This window comes from Balaenoptera acutorostrata, chromosome 3 (assembly GCF_949987535.1).
Source record: "Balaenoptera acutorostrata chromosome 3, mBalAcu1.1, whole genome shotgun sequence".
Lineage (NCBI taxonomy): Eukaryota > Metazoa > Chordata > Mammalia > Artiodactyla > Balaenopteridae > Balaenoptera > Balaenoptera acutorostrata.
In genome coordinates this window covers 52184915-52212080 of record NC_080066.1, presented here as the reverse complement: position 1 = coordinate 52212080, position 27166 = coordinate 52184915, and the positions used below count along the sequence as shown (strand labels likewise).

The window sequence follows — 27166 nt, the reverse complement described above, 5'->3', positions numbered from 1 at the left end:
AAGGAGCCAAAAAACTGTATGCAGAAAAGTATAAGACACTGATGAAAGAAATTAAAGATGATACAAACAGATGGAGCGATATACTATGTTCTTGGATTGGAAGAATCAACATTGTGAAAATGACTATACTACTCAAACAATCTACAGATTCAATGCAATCCCTGTCAAACTACCAATGACATTTTTCACAGAACTAGAACAAAAATTTCACAATTTGTATGGAAACACAAAAGACCCCGAATAGGCAAAACAATCTTGAGAAAGAAAAACGGAGCTGGAGGAATCAGGGTCCCAGACTTCAGACTATACTACAAAGCTACAGTAATCAAGACAGTATGGTACTGGCACAAAAACAGAAATATAGATCAATGGAACAGGATAGAAAGCCCAGAGATAAACCCACACACATATCGTCACCTTATCTTTGATAAAGGAGGCAAGAATATACAATGGAGAAAAGACAGCCTCTTCAATAAGTGGTGCTGGGAAAACTGGACAGCTACCTTTAAAAGAATGAAATTAGAACATTACCTAACACCATACACAAAAATAAACTCAAAATGGATTAAAGACCTAAATGTAAGGCCAGACAGTATAAAACTCTTAGAGGAAAATATAGGCAGAACACTCTATGACATAAATCACAGAAGATCCTTTTGACCCACCTCCTAGAGAAATGGAAATAAGAAAAAATAAACAAATGGGACCTAATGAAACTTAAGAGCTTTTGCACAGCAAAGGAAACCATAAACAAGATGAAAAGACAACCCTCAGAATGGGAGAAAATATTTGCAAATGAAGCAACTGACAAAGGATTAATCTCCAAAATATACAAGTAGTTCATGTAGCTCAATATCAAGAAAACAAACAACCCAATCCAAAAATGGGCAGAAGACCTAAGTAGGCATTTCTCCAAAGAAGATATACAGATTGCCAACAAACACATGTAAAGATGCTCAACATCACTAATTATTAGAGAAATGCAAATCAAAACTACAATGAGGTATCACCTCACACCAGTCAGAATGGCCATCATAAAAAAAAATCTTCAAACAATAAAAGCTGGAGAGGGTGTGGAGAAAAGGGAACCCTCTTGCACTGTTGGTGGGACTGTAAATTGGTACAGCCACTATGGAGAACAGTATGGAGGTTCCTTAAAAAACTAAAAATAGAACTATTATACGACCCAGCAATCCCACTACTGGGCATATACTGAGAAAACCGTAATTCAAGAAGACACATGCACCCCAATGTTCATTGCAGCACTATTTACAATAGCCAGGTCATGGAAGCAACCCAAATGCCCATCGACAGACGAACGGATAAAGAAGTTGTGGTACATATATACAATGGAATACTACTCAGCCATAGAAAGGAACGAAATTGAGTCATTTGTTGAGACGTGGATGGATCTAGAGACTGTCATACAGAGTGAAGTAAGTCAGAAAGAGAAAAACAAATACCGTATGCTAACACATATATATGGAATCTAAAAAAAAAAAATGGTTCTAATGAACCTAGGGGCAAGACAGGAATAAAGACACAGACATAAAGAATGTACTTGAGGACACGGGGAGGGGGAAGGGTAAGCTGGGATGAAGTAAGAGAGTAGCATTGACATATATACAGTACCAAATGTAAAATAGCTAGTGGGAAGCAGCTGCATAGCACAGGGAGATCAGTTCAGTGCTTTGCAACCACCTAGTGGTGTGGGATAAGGAGGGTGGGAAGGAGACACAAGAGGGAGGGGACATGGGGATATACATATGCATATAGATGATTCACTTTGTTATACAGCAGAAACTAACACAACACTGTAAAGCAATTATACTCCAATAAAGATGTTAAAAAAAAAGTAAAAGAAAGTAATACTCACAAAAAGCAAGGGTAAGGAAATGTGACATTTCATAAGTGATAAGTGATTTAACCATATAAGTATTAGATAGTAGATATTATTTTAAAATAAACTACTAGTGAGTGGGAGGAAGGAGTATTAAGTTGTTATAACAGACAAAGGGAAGTAATAAGACAAAGACAGTTCTGCACGCTCTCTAACAAATGGGTCTCTATCGCAAGGCACAACAGTTACTCAGACATCTGGTCCTCTCATGTAATTACTCTGGCTTAAAAGACCATGGAGCATTCCTGAAAGAACCAAGCTCTGTAAATCTGAGCTTCAAAGCAGCCAACTGAAGCCATGCTGTCATCACTACCACAGTGCCCTGCTCACAGTAGATGCTCAATGTATGTCTGCTAACTGAGTGGATAAATCAATAAATGAGTGGATGCATTATTCTGAGCTATTTGGAAATAACTCCAATGGTTTTTTAAAAATGGAAATAGAAAAAAAAATCCTAAAATTCATATGGTCCCACAAAAGATCCTGAATAGTCCAACAAATCTTGAGAAAAAAGAACAAAGCTGAAGGCATCATGTTTCCTGATTTCAAAATATACCACAAAGCTACAGTAATCAAAACAGTATGGTACTGGCATAAAGACAGATATATAGACCAATGGAACAGAATAGACAGGCTAGAAATAAACCCACACATATGCAGCTAACTGATCTTCCACAAGGAAGCCAAGCATATACAATGGGAAAAGGACAATCTCTTCAACAAATAGTGTGGGAAAACTGGATATCCACATGCAAAAGAATGAAAGTGGACCCTTATCCTACACCATACACAAAAAAATCAACTCTAAATGAATTAAAAACGTAAACATAAGACCTGAAACTATAAAACCCCTAGAAGAAAACACAGTGGACAAGCTACTTGACATCAGTCTTGGCAATGATTTCTTGGCTATGGCACCAAAACCACAAGCAACAAAACAAAAATAGGCATGTGGGACTACATCAAACTAAGCTTCTAAGCAGCAAAGTAAACCATCAACAAAAGCAAAACATAACTTACAGAATGGAAGACAATATTTGCAATCCTTGTATTTGATCATAGGTTAATATCTAAAATATATAAGAAATTCCTATCATTCAATAGCAAAAAAACCCAAACAATCTGATTTTAAAATGGGTAAAGGATTTAAATAGACATTTCTCCAAAGAAGACATACAGATGGCCAACAGGTATATGAAAAGGTTCTCAACATCACTAATCATCAGGGAAATGCAAATCAAAACCACAATGAGATATCACCTCACACCTGTTAGGATGGCTGCTCTAAAAAAACAGACAAACAAAAAAATAAGTGTTGGCAAGGGTGAAGAGAAATTGGAATCCTTACATATGTTGGTGGGAATGTAAAATGGTGCAGCCACTACGCAAAATAATTCCTCAAAAAATTAAAAATAGAATGATCATATCCAGCAATCCCAGTTCTGAGTATATATCTAAAAGAACTGAAATCAGGGTCTCAAAGAAATATCTGCACTCCCATGTTCACTGCAGCATTATTCACAATATCCAAAATATGGCAACAAGCTAAATGTTTATCGACTGATGAATAGATTAAAAAATGTGGTATGTACATACAATGGAATATTATTCAGCTTTAAAAAAGGGAAACCCTGTCATCTGCAACACCATGGATGAACCTGGAAGACATTATGGTATGGGAAATAAGCCAGTCACAGGACAAATACTGCATGATTCCACTTACATGAGATATCTAAAATAGTCAAACTCAGAAGCAGAGAGTAGAATGGTGAGTTTCCAGGGACTGCAGGGAGGGAGAAATGGGAGTTGTGTTCAATGGGTATAGTTTCAGTTATGCAAGATGAGTAAGTTCTAGAGAGCTGCTGTACAATATAGTGCCTACAGTTAATACTATACTGTGCACTTAAAAATTTGTTAAGAAGATAGATCTCAAGTTAAATGTTCTTACCCCAATTAAAAAAAAAAAAAAGGAAAAGGAAGCATCAAGAATCTGGATCCTCAGTTAGGAGATATTCAACTAAGAGTTGAATATCTAAGTCAACTAAGAGATATTCTACTTTAGCCTAAAATATTAACAGTTGTCATTTCCAGTGGCAGTACTTCCATTTGATACAATTTCCTTTTGCAGAATTCTATTTCCTAATTTTGCTTTGATGATAATGTATGACTTGAACAGATTTACTTTGTCTCCCCCCCAAATAAATAAGTAGAAAAGAAACCACTGGTCTACTAATGTTTTAATAATTAAACATTATTTTTAATTTTTAAAGCGACACCAGTTTGTTGTAAAAATTCAACACTACTCAAAGAAAACTACTGTTACTTTAGTGAGCCTTCAAGACGTTTTCTATGTATTTAACAATTTAAACTTTTGGGTTGGCCAAGAAGTTTGCTCAGGTTTTTTCCATAAGATGTTACGGAAAAACCCAAACAAACTTTGTTGGCCAACACTATATATATATATATGTGTAAAAGACTATATATGTATATGTGTGTACATATATGTATATATTTATATATATATACCCATAGCTGACAAAAATTGGATATCACTGTGTAACCTGTTTAAAAACATTTTTACCTAAACTTAAAAAAAAATTGCTCCAAGAACCTTTCCTTTTCTTTTTTAACCTATATAAAGCTTTAAGCAAAGGATTTTTTAAAGTCCCTTTAGATACATATTATTTTTTAATTGTTATTTTGTGTATTTATAAAAATACATCCTTATTGAAAATATTCAAATGATTCTGTAGTATATAGAATTGAAAATTAAAGTCCCCACCTGACTACTCCATAACCCTACATTCCTCCCTTCCAAGGTAACCACAGTTTAGAGTTAGATTTACATCCTGCTGGATTTCTTTAGTGCACACACACATATATGTATATGTATACACACACACATATTTCAAAAGTATCTTGTTCAGAATATTAGAGCTTATTTTCATTTTATATTTATGAGCACCATTTCAAAATTTCTTCATATGTAGTGATTCACCCAGTAGCTAATTACAGCATAGTGTCTAAAACATGGATTTGGAGCCAGACTTGCTATGGATCAAATCCCAGCTCTGCTATGAGGGCTTGGCCCAGTTTCTGATCTTCCTATCCCTCAGTTCCACACCCTCCTACTCCTGTAACATGGGGGTTGTATTAGGTTGAACCACATGGAAGGCATATGATTCACACAGTTCAATCTAATAATGGTACCTATCTTACAGTACTAAGTAACACAGCTCAACTTCCAGCTGGGTCTCCTGACCCCTAAAGCCTATGAATTCTTTCATTCCAGCCCAGGGCCTCACTGTACAAAAGCAGAGATGTCACCACACCAACAACTGAGCATACACTGTTAACATCTGCTATGGCCCAAACTTAACCCAAGCGATATGGGAAGGAACACTGCGATTCTGGGCCATTGGCAATTTCTGTCTCAAAACATCCTGGTGATTTAAGTGAGACCTTTTGAATGTCTGTGATGGTTAACTTTATGTGTCAACTTGGCTAGACCATGGTACCCAGTTGTTTGGTCAAATATCAGTCTAGATGCTGCTGTGAAGGTATTTTTTAGATGTGACTGACATTTAAATCAGTAGACTTTGAGTAAAGCAGATTACGCTCCATAAGGTGGGCCTCATCCAGTCAGTTGGAGGCCTTTAGAGCAAAGAAGTTGAAGGACTTTTCCTTAAGACAGCAACTTAAAAACCCTGAGTTTCTAGCCTGTTGCCCTGTGAAATTTAGACTCAAGACTGCAATATCAACTCTTTTCTGAACTTCCAGCCTGTCAGCCTGCCCTGTGGTTTTGGACTTGCCAGCTCCCCAGTCATGTGAGCCAATTCCTTAAAATCAATCTCTGTCTATATTTATTATTTACAGATATAGATATAGATATATGTTTTGTTTCTCTGGAGACTGCTAACTAATACAAATTCAGCTACTGGTAAGAGGTGCTGCTGTAACAAATATTTAAAAATCTAGATGTGGCTTTGAAATTAAGTAGCAGAGGCTAGAAGAGTTCTGCCTTGAAGAGACTGTTGGTAGAAATATAGATGTTAAAGGATATCTGGTGAGGGTTTACATAGGAAAGAGGAAAGCTATAGAAAAAGCTTCTATTGTCTTAGAGAATACACATATTGTCATGAACAGAATGTTGCTGGAAATAGGAGTGTTAAAGGTGTTTCTGGTGAGGTCTCAGACAAAAATGAGGAATGTGTTATTGGAAAATGAAAGAAAGATGATCTTTGTTATAAAGCACAGAGGACTTGACTGAATTGTGTTCTGTTGGATGGAAAATAGAACTTGTAAGTGATGAACTTGGATACAGGCAGACCTCAGAGATATTGCAGGCTTAATTCCAAACCGCCGCAATAAAGCAAATACAGCAATAAAGCAAGTCACACAAATTTTTTGGTTTCCCAGTACATATAAAAGTTATACTTACACTATATTGTAGTCTATTAAGTATGCAATAGAATTACGTCTAAAAAAAAGTATATACCTTAATTTAAAAATAATTTATTGCTAAACATGCTAACCATCATCTGAGCCTTCAGTGAACTGTAGTAGTAACATCAAAGATTACTGATCACAGATCCCCATAACAAGTATAATAATAATGAAAAAGTTTGAAGCATTGTGAGAATTACCAAAAGGTGACACAGAGACAGGAAGTGAGCAAATGCTGTTGGAGAAATGGTACCAATAGATTTTCTTGACACAGGGTTACCACAAACCTTCAGTTTGTAAAAAGTGCAATATCTGTGAAGTGAAATAAAATGAAGCACAAAAAGATGGGTATGCCTATATTTAGCTGAGGAGGTTTCTAAGCAAAGCACTGAAGGCATGGCCTGGTTTCTCTTTGCTGCTTACAGTAAAATGTGAGAGGAGGGAGATAAATTGAGGGAATTGTTCAGCAAAAAGGAACCAGAACTTGAAGATATGGAAAATTCTCAGGCTATCTACATTGTAAAAAATGAGAAAGCATGTTCTGGAGAGAACACCAAGGGTGTGGCTGGACGACCTTTTCTAAAGAGATTAGGCATGTGACTTGTGGATCCAGTCAACCATTTCAGCAGAAAGGCTGACAGCTTGGACTAAAGAGGACAGAGATGGGACAGGGTGAAGACATGCTGTCAGCCTTCTGGGATTCTACAGGCAGGAAACAAGCTATCAAGTAAAAGGAAGAATAACCCCAGGGATGGGGCCACCTCCTCAATTCCAGAGGATGGGGCAACTTCCTTGGTTTTAGACAGCAGGGCCCCACTGAGGGCTGAGGAGGTGGGGCCACCACCTCAGTGGGCCTAAAGGACAGAGCATCTAGCCAGAGGATTATTCTCAAGCATTAAAATCTAATGGAATTTGCCCTTTTAAGTTTTGGACTTGTTTGAAACTCATGACATCTTGTTCTCCTTTCTGTAAAGGGAATGTCTATCTTATGCCTGTCCCACCATTATATATTGAAAGCAGATAACCAGTCTGGTTTTACAGGTTCACAGATGGAGAGGAGTTTTGTCCCAAGGCGAGTTATACCTGAGTTTTATCCATACCTGATTTAGACACTTAAGATGACATTTTGAACTTAAGAGTTGATGCTGGAATGGGTTAGGATTTGGGGGGTGTTGGGATGGAGTGAATTTATTTTGCATCTGAGAAGGACATGGATTTTTGGAGGACAGACTGTTATGGGTTGAACTGTATCCCCCCCAAATTCATGTTATAGTCCTAATCCCCAGAACCCCAGAATGTGACTGCTATGGACTGAATTGTGTCCCCCCATCCTGCCACCAATTCATATTTTAAGCCCTAATCTCCAATGTGATGGTATTTGGAGATGGGGCCTTTTGGAGATATTAGGTTTAGATGAGTTCATGAAGGTGGGGCCCTCATGATAGGATTAGTGCCCTTATAAGAAGAGACACTGGAGAGCTTGTGCACATGTGTGCTCGTGTTCTCTGCCACTTGAGGCAGCAAGAAAGCAGCTATCTTCAAATCAGGAAGACAGCCCTCAGCACAACCTAACCACATGCACCCTGATTTCAGACTTCCAGCTTCCAGAACTGTGAGAAATTAAATTTCTGTTGTTTACGTCACCCAGCCTATGGTATTTTGTTATGGTAGCCCTAGCAGAGTAATACAGTAACCTTATTTGGAAACAGGGTCATTGCCAGTGTAATTAGTTAAGATGAGGTCATTAGGGAGGGCCCTAATGAAATGTCACTGGTGTTCTTATAAACAAGGGAAATTTGGACACTGAGATAGACACACATAGAGATAAGATGATGTGAAGAGAAGAAGGGAGACGATGGCCATCTGCAAGGATTAGATCCTTCCATCACAGCCCTCAGAAGGAACCAATCCTGACACATCTTGATTTCAGACTTCTAGCCTTCAGAGCTCTGAGACAGTATCTGTAGAAGCTCTGTAAGTCACCCAGTTTTGTGGTATTTTGTTGAGGTATCCCTAGGAAACTCGTAAAATACCCTTGAAAAACCTTGGGTAGCCTGACTTCCTATTGGGAAATACAAAACTTATGAGACGCATACAAGTGTGGGAAAAGCCAGACACATGTTGTTATACTAGTAAATAATCCTATGAGTTGACATTCTCCATTTTAATAAATGAACAGTAATTTGGGGGAATGAAAATTTGCTATGCCTATCAGGATCAAAAGTTATGAACATACTAGCCATTATTCTCTTCTATAGATATTTGAAGATTTGGGTATTTACTATTTATGCAAAATACTGTAATTTCTTTTTAATTGACTCTGTATTAAATTTAAGTTGGAACTAACACTCGTATGGGACTTGGTATTTTAGAAGAATATTCAATATATTCTTTTAAAATAATGCCAGATGTCCACATTAATTTAGATATTGGCTGATACAATGTATTATTTTATAAGAAGCAATGAACACCGAACAGAATATATTAGAAAACTTAAAAATAATATTATCAAGACCTTTTAGAGTTTATGATATTAAAAATATTGATTTTATTTTTAGCAATAAGCTATTGAGATTCAAGTATTTGGTTGTCAATTACAAAAGAAAGTACTTTAAAAACTACGGTAGAAACTAAAGTCAAAGCTTTTAACACAATCTCCATAGCAACGTGGGAAGGAGCAAAGTCCGGTGGACCAAATGAAAGACACAAATTCTCAGTTTCAGATCTTAGCATTAACTCACCACAGAAAGCCATGTTTGTGTCTTGGTATTTCATTTTTTGCTATAAACATGGGCACTTTTGGCTTTTCTTAACAAAAGGGCATTTCCTAAGTCCTATGTATTTGATACACTCATTTTATTAAACTAACACTATTATATTTTATGTTCTAAAGCAATATAAGATATTCACACTGAATTTCTAGGTTTAAGCAGAGAAATAAGTAGCAGTAAATATGCAAATACTTATCGAACAAGTTTCCCAAATTTCATATAAAGAACACAAAAATGACTTCATTTAAGGGATCTACTTTATTTGCACAAATTAATTACCATGACAGAAAGAAAGTTTATCTTTTCAAACAGGTATTTAGAATTTTATCAGCTACTAACAGAGCATCCTTATCATACTGAATTGTTTTCATTTTCATATTTTTAGTACGAAAATGTCTTCTATAGGAAACTGTGCAACAACAATGCAGAAGGATTTTACTATAGTTTAATGGAAGATTTTCCTATGATGATATCTTACTAATATGAAGATCATTTGCTAAAGACATACATAAAATAAATTTTTAGAAGTCTTTGAGCTACAAAAAGAGATCATAGTTAAGTCACTTAATATTTATTACATACCAGGCACCATCTTGGGCTCTTTACATAAATGATCTCATTTAATCCTCACAATGACCTTATTAAATAGATATTATTACTATGCTCATTTTATTGATGAAAAGATGAAGCTCAGAGATGTTAAATAATTTGTCCAAGGTCTCCCAGGGGAGAAGTCAGAATCAGGGCCTGTGCACTTGACCGATATTCCCTACTACTGCTCCTCATAGATGTGCCTATTTCATTAGTTAATTTTATTCATGTAGTAACATACTCAAATCCTGACTCAGTCCTTTCAACTCTAATTTAAAATGGAATTTTACTAAATTTGGTGATCTGATCACCTCTGATCAGAAGTAGCAGATAAGCAAGTTTTGGAGGAGGGCTTCTGTAGGCAGGCATAGTAAAGCAGGAAACATTAAAAATACAGAAAGTTGAAACAGGAACTGAAAGTATAGCAAAATAGGATTATTCAGGGTAAGAAAAAGATAAATGCAGTTTTGGGAAGGAGTGGGTAGAGAGATGGAAAAGGTAACTACCATTTGCCGAGCACCCATTATGTGCCAAGTGTTTGCCTTCATCATCTGCTAATCCTTAGATGGCCCTGCCCAGCAGGCTGTTCTTTCTCCATTTTGAGGCTCTGAGAGGTTCAGCACCCTGCCCACGCTTGCTCTCATTCTACAAAAGTGATTATAAAGGAAACGCTTCTAGGACTGAATAGGGGTAACAAGTTATCCTGAAAAATGTACTAACCCAAAATACCACATTTGATGGATAAGTGAGGTATTATAGTATTTTTTTTCATCTTTGAAAAATGTGAACTTAGAAGATTCTAAATTTAGAAAATCTATAAGCTGAGACTGTGCTAATGGGGGATTTTTCATTTCATGTCCTATTTTTAATTGTCTGATATTCTTTTTTTAAACTACCAGAATGGGGGTTTTTACTTAGTTAACATTCTTAGCAAATTCAAGGCACTGTGCCAAGAAATAGACAGTGGCAAGAGAATGCTATTTGGAAGGGTTAGAAATTCAAAACAGAAACACACACACACAATGCTCAGCCACACACTTTCAGTTAGCAATGCGAATTAAACAGAAGAGCTGGGCTGGACCCATTATATAACAAATATTTTGTTCTTACATTCCTTATTGCCTAAAGACTATTGTGAATAGGAAAACACTCCTACAAAGAATGAGCTACTCTAAATAACATATACAATAAAACCGTTCTGTATAAGACCAAAAATGTAATAAAGAGAAATCCAGTTTTCTTGTGATATTGAAAATGTGCATTTGTTTCATTTACCTGTATGGCAGGAAACATTCTATGCCCCTTTAAAGCTGCTGACTTACCAACACTTTTATGTGTGTCTTCCACCCTTCCCCACGTTCCCACCCCTCGCCCAGGTGTAAGCCCTGGAGTCCACTTAGGAATGATTACCCCTGGTGCAGCCCTGCCATTGGCGTCTCTCTCAAGGGAAATAGCTTGGGGTAGACAATCGTAAACATGGGCTCACTACACCGGTGACAGTGCCCCAAGGGGCAGTGCAGCAGCTCCAGGAGACTTCTGGGTAACGAGATTGGAGACAGAAAGTCCAGATCTGGAACACAAGAGAAAATCATGCACAAATAAAAAATGAGATTTCCTTAAACTTGGCTTCTTAAAATATTTCTTATTGTTAGCAAATAAGTTCAGTTAGTGAAAAGTACTGCATGTTGAAAATTCTGTTATCCGATAGGCATTGAATAAAAATGTAACATTATTTGGAAATGAAAGATGCTTTTTACATTTTTGATACTAAGAGAAAACCTAAATCTACTCTTTTAAGAGCAACCTGAGCTGTCCTGAGGTAGAGGCCAGGAAAGAATAAGACCAAATATTCTTTAAGAACAAAGACTGAAAAGGTGTTAAGTTTACCCAGGGAGGGTCTGTAAACTTCGGTAAGAGACAGAGAATAAAAAAAAGACTGGGACTGAAGACTAAAACAGACTTTCATTAAATTCTTCCTAAATCTATTGGGCATTTAGAATCTTTCAAGCTAAATTATATTTACTGAAAAGAATGAAAGGGGGAAACAAAGAAATCAAAGAAAATGAAAAATAATGAAACCAAGCTTTTCCTTGTCTCACCCCCATGAGCTGTCACTAATAAAAATAGGGTGTTTCCTCCTCAGTTTAGTCTGAGCTACACAAAAGAAATGTTTAAAGCAAAACATCCCAGTGGCCCAGGCAATCACTGAGCACAAATGTACACTGGGTTGCTACTGAGAGTAAAACATCTAGTAGAGAGAGAAACGGTCATGGTGAGGTGACACCTAAAAATCACTGAATCATCTTGAGGAAGGAAATACAAATTATCTTGTCATCTTTTATATCTGTCCAGACTTATCAATAACCATTTTGAAAAATGTAATTTGCTCATAGGTGAATAATTTCAGTTTTCTGTTTAGTTTTTAAAAACAACTTAATTTGTATTAGACATTTCTGGAAGGTTAATGTTAGATGTTTTTGTCTGCACCTTTTTTTTTTTTTTTAAAGCAAAGACAAAACATTTAGTAGTTTTAAAAGCACTTGAAATGTATTTTCTTATTAATGTTGCCTAGTGCTTTCTTAAAGCATCACAGGTCCACTCCATGTCACCTATGACATCTACACACCGCCAAATCCTGTGGTAATACTGCCAAAGGCTCCTGAAATTAATTTCCCTTTAGGTATATATATTTCTCAGGTGTAAGGAGGTTACAAGGCAAAAAGTTGCTCTGTTGGAAGAAGTACCCAACTTTGCTTTAAGGATAAGATCTTTGCACATTTTCGATACAGAAGAAAGTACCTCTGCCAGCCTTCTCACTTCCACCAAATATGTGCTCCCAAACACCAATTTCTCTCATTTAAACTGCATAGTTTAACTTTTAACCTCTGTTCTTTGTGACTGAAGATCATATTTAGTGAATGCTTCTCTGCGGCTGTAGGGGGTGCTTAAGGGTTCAGTGTTGATAAAATATTTTAATATTAAAATATTAAATATTAATATTAAAATAAAATATTAAAACTTTTCTCTTATAAAAAATGTTCCATTACACAACTACGCAAATGTACTTAATGCCACTGAACTGAACACTTAAAGATGATTAAAATGGTAAATTTTATGTTATGTACATTTTACCACAATTTTGAAAAATGAACACCAAAATAGCATAAAACACAATTCCTAAGCTCACTGAATAAGAGGCAGGAAGAGAAAAGAAAAAAGAAAAGAAAAGAAAAGAAAAGAAAAGAAAAGAGGAAAGGAAAGGAAAAGAAAAGAAAAGGAAAGGAAAGAAAAGAAAACAGTCCCGTGTACCTTTTAGAAAACTGTGGTAGGTGTGATGCAGACTCCTCATGGCCAGCTCTTGCAGAGGCAGGACGTGATCCTTCTCTGTCCCTATGGCCTTCACCTCAGCAGGGAGGAAAACTGTTAGTTGCCCTGATGAAAAGGAAAGCAGCTTCACCTCAGAAACTTGAATGGGAGCACCACAGCTACAGAAAGACACACATTCACAGTAGTATTAGCCAAAAGGAAATGACTATATGTGCCAATAAAAATATGTTAATCAAAATATACATTTAAAATTTTAAGACACTGATGAATTAGCAGAATTCTTTTCAAAGCGAACAGATGCTATTCTGGGTTCCTTAATAAAATCTGGCATAAAAATTTAGATGCATCATTTGGACCTCAGCTAAATCTTCACTGAGTTCCAGACACTTCCAGTAAGGACAAACTTAGAAGAAATTTCCTTCATAGGGTCTATACAATTTGCTTTGTAAGCTCTATTCATCCTCATTTTCTTACCCTTTCCAAGTTTATGTTTATTGAAATTTTCAAAATTAAAAGGAACAAAGAGTACTCTGTTTAGTTATAGTACCATGGTTTAACAAAATTTTTGTGTTGGGGGAAAAAAACCCTACAAAGCAAACAGATTTGTAATGATAGCAGATAACTTTATTGGGTCCTTCCATAAACCTGTGAAGAAAATATTCTTGGCAAAGCCTATTGAATAAGCCAAGTCACATCCTATTCCCTACAGCCACTCATAACCAGAAGGCAGAGACATCCTTGTTCCTTTAGCTACAGGGTTACCAAAACTCAGGAGTCCAATCTCATTCTACCTCCTGTCTGAGACCACCAGCTTACCTCAAAGTCTCAACACTTTTCTTCTCTAACGACAAATAGGTGCCAACAAACCTTGGCTCTCCAGATCAACAACGTGAGATAATCTCTTTACCCTCAACTAGAAACAGGCAATGAAGAAGGCACAGGACTGGAAGGCAGAAGCCCTCAGCTTATTTGTTCACTACAAGTTCCTGCATTTGCTCATTCCTTTCATCAGAAAATGTTTCCAGAGCACCTACTATATACCAGTCAAAATACTTAAAAAAAAAAAAAAAAAAAGAGGACCCCCTTCCCTTGAAAAATGTAATAATTACAATATAATTATTCTAATATTGGGTCAGAGAAGGTGGAGGAACTGACTTTTTCTAAGGAATTAGGGAAGGTTCTACAGAGAAGACGGTATCTGACCTAGAACTCAATTAATTTTACTCAATTTCTCCACTCAGCTCAAGAAAAAAGAATCTCAGAAGGCCACGCTGGCCCTCCTACTAAGCAAAACCTCTATCCCAAAAGGAACCATTTTTCCAAATTCTAACATTATAGTTTGGTTTTGCCTTCTTCATAGCATGAAGAATCCTGTGTCTGGCTCCTTTTGTCAACATTATCTTTCTGGGATGCATCCACGCTACTGCATGTACTATAGATTATTCATTTTCATTGCTGTGTAGTACTGGTAAACATATGGGCTGTTTCCAGTGTGGGGCTATTATGAACGTTGTTGTATATATTATTTAATATATATGAGCATAAAATTCTGTTAGGGACATACTTAAGATCAGAATGAAGCTTATTATAGTGAGGAGAGATGGACAATTAAAAGATAAACACATGCTAAAATAGAGTGAAGAGGGGAGTGACAGCTGTACTACTTTAGATAATATAATCAAAGAAAGTCTTTCTGAGGAGGTGACATTTCAGCAGAGACTTGATTGAAGAGAAGAGTTAACTCAGGGAAGGGGAACTCAGTCACAGTCTGGTAGGTACCTTAAACTGAGGACAAGGAACTAAGAGTTCAGGGGTCCAAAGCAGCAAGAGTTCACAGGACAGAGAACCTTAGGGGAGAGAGATGTACAGAGAGAGAACTCTGGAGATTTGCAGAAGGTTCCGCTTGAGTATTCAGATGAATACTGATCAGCACATATGAGGAAACTACCTGAGGCTGGAAAAAGGACGAGCTGAAAAGATTAAAAGTAACAGTGCCCAGCAGTCACAGAGGGTTGGAAATAGTGCCTGCTCTTATCAGTCAGACTTGAACCTCATAATTCAAGGGGCATTGTGTAGAGTACACAAAAAGGTCTTATCTCAGTAGTGGTGAATAGTTAGCGCTAGACTGAACACCATTCCATTCCCACCTAACAAATCCTTAAGAGCCATATCTGAAAAGATTAAACTGTTTCCAGTTAAATGTATCCCAGAACATATATCAAGAATAGTTACATGAATACAAAAATATCCAGCACTCAGCATCATAAAATTCACACTGTCTGGCATCCAACCAAAAATTACCAGCCTTTTCAATATATGACCTATGATGAAGAAAAAAAATGCAACTGAAAACAACCAAGATAGACGTTAAAACTGGCAGAAAAGGTCATTATAACAATAATTATAATTACTGCATAGAAGGACATGTTGCATACATAGCTCTCACCTAAAGAAACCAGAAATAAGAGAGCAAATTAAGTTCTAAGTAAATAAAAGAAAAGAAATAATAAAGAAAATCAATGACATAGAAGAAAGGAATAGAGAGAAATCAGTGAAAACAAAAGCTGGAACTTTAAGATCAATAAAAACGGTAAATCTCTAACTAGTCTAATCAGAGAGAAGACACAAATTACCAATATCAGAAATGAGAAAGGAAGTATTGCCTGATTTCTACAGATAATAAAAATATAAGAAGCAACTTTATGCTAATACAAAGTCCTTGAAGGACAAAAATTAGCAAAGCTCACTCAAGATACAGAGAAGTTGAACAGCCCAACATTTATTAATGAAGTTGAATTTGTAGTTAAAAGGTTGGAATACTTCCCAACTCATTCTATGAAGCCAGCATTATCCTGATACCAAAACCAGATGAACACACAAGAAAAGAGAAACAACCAGTATCATTCATGAACATGGGTGGAAAAAGTCTAAACAAAATTTTAGCAAATTGAATTTAACAATGTATAAAGTCATATGACCAAATGAAGTTTATCTTATTAATAAAGATTGTATTAACCTTAAAAAAATCAATGTAATTCACTATTTTAAAACCTAAGAAAGAAAAACCATATAATCATTTCAATGATGCGGAAAAAGGGTCTAACAAAATTCGACACCCGTCCGCAATTTAAAACACTCTAAGCAAACTAGGAATAGAAGGGAATTTACTAATCTGATAAAGCATATGTATGAAAAAACAACAGTCAATATTATACTTAATGTTCAGCAAGACAAACATGTCTGCTCTCACTGCTTCTATTTAACATTGTACTGGAGCTTCTAACCAGTACAGTCACGAAAGAAAAAGAAATAAAACGTGACCATATTTGAAAGGAAGAAGTAAAACTGTCTTTCTTCCCAGAAGACACGAGTGCATGTAGAAAGTCCATGATAATCTAAAACAACCCTACTGGAACTAGTAAGTGAGCTTGGCAAGTCTGGAGGATACAGGATCAGTTATACAAAACCATTTATATTTCTATATGGTTGCAACAATCAATTGGAAATTTAAAAAACTTTAAATACCATATATGATACTATGAAAAATATGAAATACTTAGAGATAAATCAGACAAAAGATGTCCAAGACAAGGAATTAGACATTTATTGTGATCACGGGCTGGGAGACTTAGTATTGTTAAGATGTTAATTCTCCTCCAATTGATCTAAAGACTCAATGCAATTAAAATCACAGGCTTTTAAAAATATATATAAATTGAAATTTTGTTTCTAAAATTTATATAGAAATGCAAAGCAGCTAGAATAGTAAAAAAATTTTTTTTTAATTTTAAGACTTATTGTAAAACTATGGTAATCAAGACAGTGTGGTATTTGTGTCAAAACAGACAAATAGATAAATGGAGCAGACAGAGTATCTAGAAATAGACCCACACATATATGGACAACTAATTTTCAACTAACATACAAAGGAAATACAGTAGAGAAAGGATAGTATTTTAAACAAATGGTGCTTGAACAACTGGTATATCCATATGTAAAAAAAGGAACTTCAACCATACCTTGTACCATACACAAAAATTAACTCAAAATGAATCATAGACCTAAACGTAAACCTAATTCCTTAAAAATTCTAGAAGACAGCATAGGAGAAAACCTTTGTGATTTGGGTTACACTAAAAGCAAGATCGATAAAGGAACAAATTGATAAATCGGACTTTATCAAAATAAAAAATGTCTGCTCTCCAAAAGGCCCTGTGAAAAAATGAAAAGGTAAGCCATGGACTGGGAGGAGATACTTCCAAAGCATATATATGATAAAAGACTTTTATCCAGAATCTATAGAGAATTTTCAAAACTCAATAATAAGAACACAAATACCCAAGGAAAAAATGGGAGAAAGACTTAGACACTATATCAAAGCAGATACATGGATGGCAAATAAAACATAAAAAGATGCACACCCTTATTCACTAGGGAAATGAAATTTTAAAACATAATGGAAAAATCACTACACACCTAGGATAAAATTTAAAATATGTAAGACCTGATAATCTCTTATATTACAGGTGGGAATGTAGAATGTTACAGTTATTTTTTTAAAGTCTGGCAGTTCTTCCAAAAATTAAATATACATGTACTGTATGGTCCAGACACTCCACTCCTAGGTACTTATCCAAGGAAATTTAAGTCTAGGACCTTTAAAAGACAGTCTACATATGTTCACATCAGTTTTATCTGTAATAAAGCCAAAAACTAGAACCAACACAAATGTCCATGAACAAGTGAATGGAAACAACCTGCGGTATATCCATACAATGGAACTCTACATAGCAATAAAAAAAAGAACTGTTGATCCACACTATATCATGTATAAATCTCCAAATCCCTATGCTGAGTGAAAGAAGACAGAGAAAAAGAGAGTATATACTGTTTGATTCTATTCATATAAAACTTAAGAACATACAAATTTATCGACAGTAACAGAACACAGATCAGGGGTTGCCTGGAGATAGGATGAAGACAAGGAAGGAAGGATTACCAAGGGGCATGAGGAAACTATGGGTGGTGGTGGATATGTTTATTATCTTAATTGCAGTGATGGTTTCAGAGGTACGTATGTATGTGTGTGTATACATATATACATCAAAACTTTACAAATTATATATATACTTTATATAGGTGCAATGGGGATAAAAGCCTAACTGGTGTGAGAGAATAGAAAGAAGTGGAGAAAGTGAGTATAGACAACTCTTTCAAAGAGTTTTTCTCTAAAGGGAAGCAGAAAAATAGTGGAGAAGTTGGAGAATAAAAACAAAAGGTTATGTGAAAGAAGTACACCATAGAGGAATACATACAGCATCATTCAATTTACACAAAGTTAAAGAAAAGATATAAAACTTGACAATACACTATATGGGGATGTATTTACATATATTAAAATCATAACTCAGTGAAAATGAATGATAAATACAAAATTCAGAGTAGTGGCTAACCTTGGAGAAGAAGGAGGATGATACATGGGAGAGAACCATACAGGGGCTTCAAAATTGTTAGTAAGGTTATTTTTGTAAGCTAATGATATTTACACTGATGTGCAGGGTCAAAATATGGAAGCTTTCTAGTCAAATTTTAAGAAATGACCCTCTTACCTTAGTTGATGCAAAAGGGAGAGAACTTAAGCAGAAAGGTATCCCGTGGATGGTGGTGGCCTTACCATTTCCTTGTGGATTCTGAGTCATACCCCTTAACACAAGCAACACTGTATTCAATGAGCCATGGCTATTCTTGCCTACAGACCAAATTGGGCCTGGAATTTTCTATATCCTGTCATTCCAGATACAAATTTTACTCTTCCCCAAATCTAATTCTTTTATAAAGTCTTTCCTGACATCACCTTTTACCAATGATATATCACAACGTTTGATGTTTCTAAATCACACATTATCTAACTGTATCATGGGAGTTCTGTTGTTAACTCATCTAATGTGATCAGTTTTCTCTTCTATCTAGCAGTTCTATATTGGTGCCTAAGCAGTTCCAAATACAGATGGGTTGTTTTGAGGCTTCACACACAGGGAAAGAAATTTCAAAGAGAAAAGATAAAAAGGAAATGGTGAAAAGAATACTGAGTCATCCACGTGGTGCCAAAAAGGAAATAATTTTGGGGTAGTTTGTGGGGGTCCAGTCTGTCTCAGGAGCAGGAGATGTGCCAAAGGTATAAGCATCACATTATCTGTATTTGGTTACCCACCATGAAGGCAACATTTAAGGAAACGGTTATTTAGGAAAATACAGTAAGCTGTCAAATGGAAAATGTCTCATTTATGGATTAAATTAAATATATCTTGAGTTGCGTGTTTATCAGTGGTGAACTATGAAGAACCACAATATAGGCTAGTTAAATCTGTTAAGAGAATGACAGACAAGCCACAGACTGGGAGAAAATATTTGCAAATCACGTATTTGATGAGAAACATGTATTCAGAATATATAAAGAACTCTCAAAACTCAATAAGAAAAAGCCCAAACAATACAGTTTTTAAAAAAAGGGCAAAAGATTGGAATACGCTTCACCCAAGATACAGCTGACCCTTGAACAACATGGGTTTGAACTGCGTGGTCCCACTTAAACATGGATTTTTTTCAATCATAAGTACTACAATACCACACAATCCAGGGTTGGCTGAATCCACAAGTGTGGAATCGCAGATGTGGAGGAGCCGTGGATATAGAGGACTGACTATAAGCTATACGTGGTTTTTGGACTGTGCAGAGAGTCTGCTCCAACCCACGCACTGTTCAAGGGTCAACTGTACATAGAGGGCAAATAAGCATATGAAAAGGTGTTCAACATCAACAGTCATTAGAGAAATGCAAATTAAAACCATGAGATAGTACCCACTTATTAGAATGTCTGAAAGAAGAAAAAACTGACAGGAACTCTCATGAAATACAAAACAGCACAGCCATGTTGGAAAACATTTTGGCAGTTTTTAATAAAGTTAAACATATGCTTACCACATAGCCCAGCAAATGCATTCTTAGATATTACCCAAGTGGAATGAAATTATGTTCACACAAAGCCCCAGACATGAATGTTTGCAGTAGCCTGTGTCATTTCATTTATATGACATTCTGGAAAAGGTAAAACATAGGGACACAAAACATACCCATTTCCAGGGGCTGAGGTGTCTCCCGAAGAAAAGAGGTTCATTTTAAAGGGACATGGGGGACATTTTGGGGGTGAATGAACTGTTCTAAACCTTGATCATAGTGGTGGCTATACAACTGTATGCATTTGTCAAAATTCACAGTACTATACACTAAAAAGGGTGAACTTTTCTGTATGTAAATTATAGTTTAATAAACAAGCAAAAAACAAACAAACAGTACCATTGTGCTAAAGCACAGTCCTAGAGCCCTCTGTTCTGCTGGTCATTAGCCTTTTAGTTGCTGGATTATGGGGAGATCTTAGGGGAAAGGCAGACACAGCAGTGGGGGACCTCAGGGGCTTTTAGTTCAATAGCTATTCATTAACTTGTGTAGAAATACTTCAATACTGTCAATAATTTAACAGCTAGTATGGGTACACTAGTGCAAACCAGCTGCACAGTGGCCTGCCAACTGGTGTCAAAATTTCTATGATATTTTTCTTTGATTTGCAACTTTGCCTTTATCCCTCTTACTTTCCAAACCTCAGCTGACCCTATGTGATCACATAAACATGAAGAGTCTGTAGCAGCACAATTGTGACTTTGCATGAGTATTTCTGTGGGTTAGAAAGGTATTACTCTTATGAACCATTTTGTGAAGATGAGGAAATAAATTTAAATTTTACTTTATAATTACTATTTGTCTCTAAATAGGGAGAAAATTAAGATGAGAGAATCATATCCAAAATGCTATTATGCAGTATGGCCACTAAGTCTGGAAACACAGGCAAACACATAATAAGTGACTCTTTTGACGATATACAGCAATACATAGTGTGATGATTAAATTTTTGTTATCAACTTGGCTAGGCCAGGGCACCCAGATATTTGGTCAAACACCAGTCCAGATACTTCTGTAAAGGTATTTTTAAGATGAGATTAACATTTAAATCAGTAGACTTTGAATAAAGCTGACTACCCTCTATAATGTTGAGTGGGCCTTGTCTAATCAGTTGAAGGCCTTTAAGAGGAAAAGACTGAGGTCCCCCATGGAAAAATTCTGCCTCCAGACTGTCTTTAGACTCAAGCTACCACATCAGCTCCTCCCTGGGTCTCTAGCCTGCTCTGCGAATTTCAGACTTGCCAGTGCCCACAATCATATGAGCCAATTCCTTAAAATAAATCAATCTCCCTCTTCCTCTCAGTGCAAGCCCCGCCACCTACACAACACACACACACACACAAACACACACCCTCTCTCTCTCTCTCTCTCTATTGGTTCTGTTGCTATGGAGAAGCCTAATACTCATGGTAAAGGATATTATTTGTTTCCAAACTTTATAGCCATACTTTAGTTATGAGGATCCTGGGCAAAATCATAGAACAATAAAAATATAGGGTAAAAAGCAAGCAAGCGATTCATGAATAATTACTTCATACTGTTATTGCCTTAACAGCTGCTGCTTCTTAACCTTACAATTGTTGATGAACTCTACAAGGAACACTGTCCAAAGAATTTAACAATAACAAATAAAGGTTTAGAAAACTGAAAGCCAGACTTTTCCTAATGCTTTCTCTGTCTCCAATAATTAGAAAGATTAGGTTTCTGACAAACTGCTGAAAAGACTCACATTAACAAGTATGTGGATCCTCATTTTATATAAGGTCTAATTTCCCTTTGACAATTCTTTTAGCAGAAGTTCCTACTCTTCACCGCTGGCTATAAACAGCTAATTAAATTCATTTTACGATACTTCTATTAAATGCCTTCTCTAGTTAACACTGGAGAAGAGTTGCAGCTATGTAGAATGCAGGCTACAAGGCAGGAATTCACATGAGTTAGTAATCTTTCTGTTGGCCATAGCCAACCTCCCTTGACCTCATCAGATACCAAATATCCACCCCACTACATGGAATGATGCAGGAACAAGAAAGGTATTTTTCATCCCTGTTCTCAAGAAGCTAGTAGAGGGGCTCAAACATATAGAGGTGATTCTAGACCAAGGAGAAGAGGGAGACAGTACATGTAGTGCAGTGGTTAAGAGTGTGGACAATGAAGCAGATAATAACTCTACTGCCATCTAGCTTTGTGACCTGAGACACTTTACTTAATCTTTCTGAGCTCTGGTTTCTTCATTTCTAAGATAAGGATGATTATCACAAGGGTTGCTGGGAGGATAATGTGCAATATGCAGATAAATCAATGAGTACACTGCCTGGTACACAGTAAAGTTTAAGCAATGTTTATAGCTGTGCTTTCTCTTTATTATTTTAATAAATGATTTTTGGGGATAATATACATGGTGTGATGGTTAAATTTCTGTATTAACTTGGCTAGGCCACGGCACCCAGATATTTGGTCAAACACTAGTCTAGATGTTGCTGTGAAGGTACCTACTGTTGAAAACTAAGATTAACATGATGATATTCCAGGGAAAGAGAACAGGGTTTCAGCTCTGTGAATGCACAGGGCAGATGGGGTTACACAAACAGTTCTAGTGGCCAGACTGTCAGGTCCACGGAAGAGAACAGCAAATGGGAGGGAAGGCCAGAAAGGTACCTGTCTTGAAAGCTAGTGTCGCTCATCTCAATAAGAAGTAATCATGAAATGAACTGTCAGTAAAGAGGGATGGAAGCTCCATGATATGTTCAGTTCACAATAAAATGAAATAACTAGTAGCTGGCAATTGTTAAGCCTTGGTATCTTTGATTTCTAACTCGATAGTTTTTATTACTTTAGAATAAATGCTGAGGTGGTTACAAAAAAGATTGTACATTCGAACCCTTAAGTGAGTTATTAAAATGAGTTGAAGTCTGTTACAAATGTCAGGACCCTTGGCTTAGTTACATAAATAATTTATAACAATTATCACAATTCCCTTTCAACTCTATGTTTTCAGAGATGCCATTCAGCATTTAAACCTAAACAAGCTAAATGAATGGTAACATCATTTTGCCACTGAGATTATGCTCCAAAACATGTATGTGATTTAGCAAATTAATTCATATGCATTTTCAAACTTACCATGCCACCGACCCAAGTGTTAAGAGTAAAGAATTAGTTTCAATTCCCTTACCACAAGAACCCAAGTAACTGTCTTTTATACTTCAGAAAATACACTGTCATCCACATGCTCATTATTGGGGGAACTGCTACCAGATTAACCCTTTTTAGCAAAAAAGTTCTTTTTCAGCTTAAAATAAGAGGAAAAGTAAAGGGAAAAAGTAGATATGGAGAAGGAAAGAAATTATGTCACCCTGATAGAATAAGCCTTGGTTTGGATAAAGCGTCTGTCCTCTTGGCAGAGCCTCTTTAAGGCTTAGTTTTGTTCCATCTGAGAATGCATTTATTTTACTTTCATTCTTGAAAGGTATTTTTGCTGGTTGCTAAGTTGACTGGTTTTTTTCTTTGGCACTTTAAAAATATCATTCCACTGTTTTCTGGCCTTCAAAATTTCTGATGAGAAGGCAATGGTCTTTTGAATTATTTCTTTGTATGTAGTTTGTCATTTTTCTCTGGTTGCTTTCAAGATTTTCTTTTTATCTTTGGTTTTCAGCAGCTTTGACTGGGTGCAGTTTTCTTTGTAATCTATATTACCTAGAGTTCACTGAGTTTCTTGAAAATGTAAATTTATGTCTTTTATCATATTTGGCAAATTTTTGGACAATATTTCTTCAAACAATTTTGTTGTTGTTAAGGCCCCATTTTCTCTCTATTCTCCTTCTAGGATGACAAATATCAGGCTTTTTTGTACTGTTTGGCAGGTCCCTGATGATGCTGATGTTCATTCTTGCTTTCAATCTTTGTGTGTGTGTGTGTGTGTGTGTGTGTGTGTGTGTGTGTGTGTGTGTGTTCTTCAGACTGAATCATTTCTATTGATCTACCTCCAAGTTCACTGACTTTTCCTCTCTTACACCATTCTGTGTTAAGCTCATCAAGTAGTTTTTACTTTCCGTGACACTAGGTCATATTTTCTTTATTCTTCAAATGTTATTTAATTTTGGATTATACCCTGGACATTTTGAAAGTTATATTGCAGATACTCTGGATTCTGTTATATTCCTCTAAAACTTAAAAGGAGTGTCACTATTTTTGTTTTAATAAGCAATTAATTACTACATTGGAATCAAACAACAAACTCTGTCACTTGAGTGACAGCTCAAGTCCTACCTCAATTTTTTTTAATACGTAGCGAGGCTGCTTTGTGCCTGCCACACGGAGGTGTGGTTCAAGTATCTAGTATAGCTTGTTTTTTGTGTGTAGGCAGCCCCCACACAAAAATGGACTGTGATCCAAGGGACATTTTCTAGTATGTTGATTTAACTCAGAACTCTGAATGCATTTCTCATAAAGACAACTCTGTTACCTTGAGTGGTTATATTAACAAACCATTTAACCAAATCATTTATCCAATTTGTACCCAAATCCAGCTATAATTGCTTATTTATATAAGAAAAAGCAAAGCAGTGGCTTGGTTTCTTTTTCTCATAATCAGACAACTGAGAAAATAACTCCGGTATAGGGTCACTTTTACCATTAAGTTCTCCTGAGTAAGCAAATGTGCCAATTACCACTTTTTAAAATTCTAACATGGGAGGGACTTCTCTTTCAAGGTAAAATATAGAAGAATGGAAGACATTTGTTTCCGTGGTAACAATAAGAAAAATCCAGACAAAATAAAAATCATATTTTTCCAAGAGGCTAGCAAAGAGCATGAATGCAAGGAATCTGTGATAGCCATACTCCAGGATGGCTCCCATGCTGCTCCCCTCCTGGTAGTTTTCTCTCACAATGAACAGGGTTAACCTGTGTAATCAACAGGATATAACAGAAATGGCAGTGTGTGACTTCAAAGCTAGGTCATAAAAAGGCAGTCCTATGCTCTGAATTTTCACCACTCTACTTTTCTCTTAGGGTATTTATTTTTTGTATTACAGTTATTTTTATATATTAGGATAAACATCTAAATTATCTTTTCTACAATTATTAGCACAGTGCTGACCTGCTAAAGTTCAATAATTATTTGACAAATAAATGAACATAGAATAAGAAGGAGCTAACTTTATTCACATTTCTATGAATATCAAAGATAATTCTGTGAGACTTCTGAGATTTCTTGAAACTGTGCAACATTTGTTATTAGCTATTTTTATACCTTTTTATATGCCTTATACCTGGTTCTCTATTTTCCTTCTGAGATGTGAATTTTATATATATATATATATATCAGACATTTTTATATCATGCCACACAGGTCCCTAAAGCTGTATTCATTTTGCTCTAATTTTCTTAGACTGTTAATCAGAGAAGGATAATACAATTCTTTCAGAGAAAGCACAGTACAGCAGGAGCTGATGTGTTCTTTATTCCAGACCTACCTCTGGGCTAGAAGGAACATGTGATGGTGGTGGAGAACCAAGTGTGCTGATCCTTCTATTCTCAGCTTAAATATCATCTCCTTGGAGAGAATTAGCACTGAGTTTGTTTAATTATTGACTGTTCACTTGGATCTCTAGCTAGATTATGAGGTCCAGGAAGGCAGGTACTGAATTGTTTGGCTCCTACATTGTATGTCCACTGTCTAGACAGTGTCCAAACAGAGTAGTTGCTCAATAAATACACACTGAATAAACAACCGAACCAAGATCCTTGTTCAGAATCAAAAGGTACACTTTCTAGGCCTCAAATACCCTTATGCTCTTTATATAAGATTTACCTTAGAACCCTGTTCTACACCTTGCCCCTCCTTTTCCCAAAGCACCCCCACTTTGACTTGGAATGGGAGAGTCCCTTTGCACATATACAACAGATAAAAGAGATAAAAGAAGGGGAGCCCCTAAATTCTGTTGCCAAGACTTCAATAGTCACCATGTATTAGAATTCTGAATACATTTTTGCCACAGAAATATTTTATAAGTAAGTATAATTTGGGGGGTGCAAAATGGATTAAATGACCTTTTAATGAGCTGGCTAGGAGTATAACCACCAGAACCGCTTCTGTAAGAAATGCATTCTGAGTTAAACCAACAGATTAAAAATACCTTTTGGATCACTGTTTATTTGTATGTGGGACTGCCAACACTCCAAAAATTATTAATATTAGAAAACTGATTGTTTGATAACTGTCTTTTTAAAAATTTTATTTATCTTCTTATTACTACTACCAAAGGAAGATGCAAATAATAATAAAAAGTGTAAACTATCTGCTAGTAATTTGCATATTCTGCCTTACTGTTTTCTCAAAGATTTGGAACTCTCATAAAATTCACTACCTCTGCTACCAGATATCAAGTCAACAATTAAAATATATCAAAAAAAAAAAAAAGGGAATTCCCTGGTGGTCTAGTGGTTAAGACTTTGTGCTTTCATTGCCGTGGGCCCAGGTTCGATCCCTGGTTGGGGAACTAAGATCCCGCGAGCTGCGCAGCTCGGCCAAAAATAAAATAAAATATACTATCTCTCTACTCTGCACTAACAGAACTTTCTGGCAGTCAGTAACATCCATGTCTAAACACCAAAGGAGAAGGCTCTTTATCTCAAGTAAGAGCTATTCTTTAATTGTGGTAGAGATTTTAATCATATTTCAGTGCAGTATCTGAAGGCTTTGGTGCAAGAAAATTGCCTTCAGCCTTGGAGCCTGCTTGCATCATTCCGTGTATCTTGGTGATCGAGGGTATTTTACCCACCACTTGGAAAAATTAGGCTATATTATAGATCTTTTACAAACTCATTATGATTAATGAGTGAGTAGGATCGTAGCTGTCACATGATCAGCCGTAGAAAAATCAATGAGCTAAAAACTCCATTACATATTCTATTATCTATGCTTCATAGAAGGTTCTGGAATATATCTCTGGGTTTGTATTTCATCAGCCTATACAGGCACTGAGTTCATCTAGGGCTCTCCCAAGATAACAACTGTATAATTTTTCCTAGGGGAAGGCCACTAGGATTACCCTGTCTGGAGTAATCACTGCTCAATGCCCATCCCCCGGAGCCATGCCAGCAGGGGAATGGC

At 36.2% G+C, this 27166-nt stretch overlaps 1 protein-coding gene across 2 annotated transcripts in view; it reads right to left on the bottom strand.

The window, feature by feature from the left end:
* The window catches only part of LRRC28 (leucine rich repeat containing 28), a 186026-nt gene that overhangs the window by 14000 nt on the left and 144860 nt on the right, over positions 1 to 27166 (bottom strand). For both annotated transcript variants that reach the window (XM_007191132.2, XM_007191134.2), the window contains 2 exons: positions 13018 to 13193; positions 11119 to 11278 (listed from right to left, as the gene is read on the bottom strand). In XM_007191132.2, coding sequence (XP_007191194.1) covers positions 11119 to 11278; positions 13018 to 13193 — 336 coding nt within the window. The remainder of the gene's footprint in view (positions 1 to 11118; positions 11279 to 13017; positions 13194 to 27166) is intronic.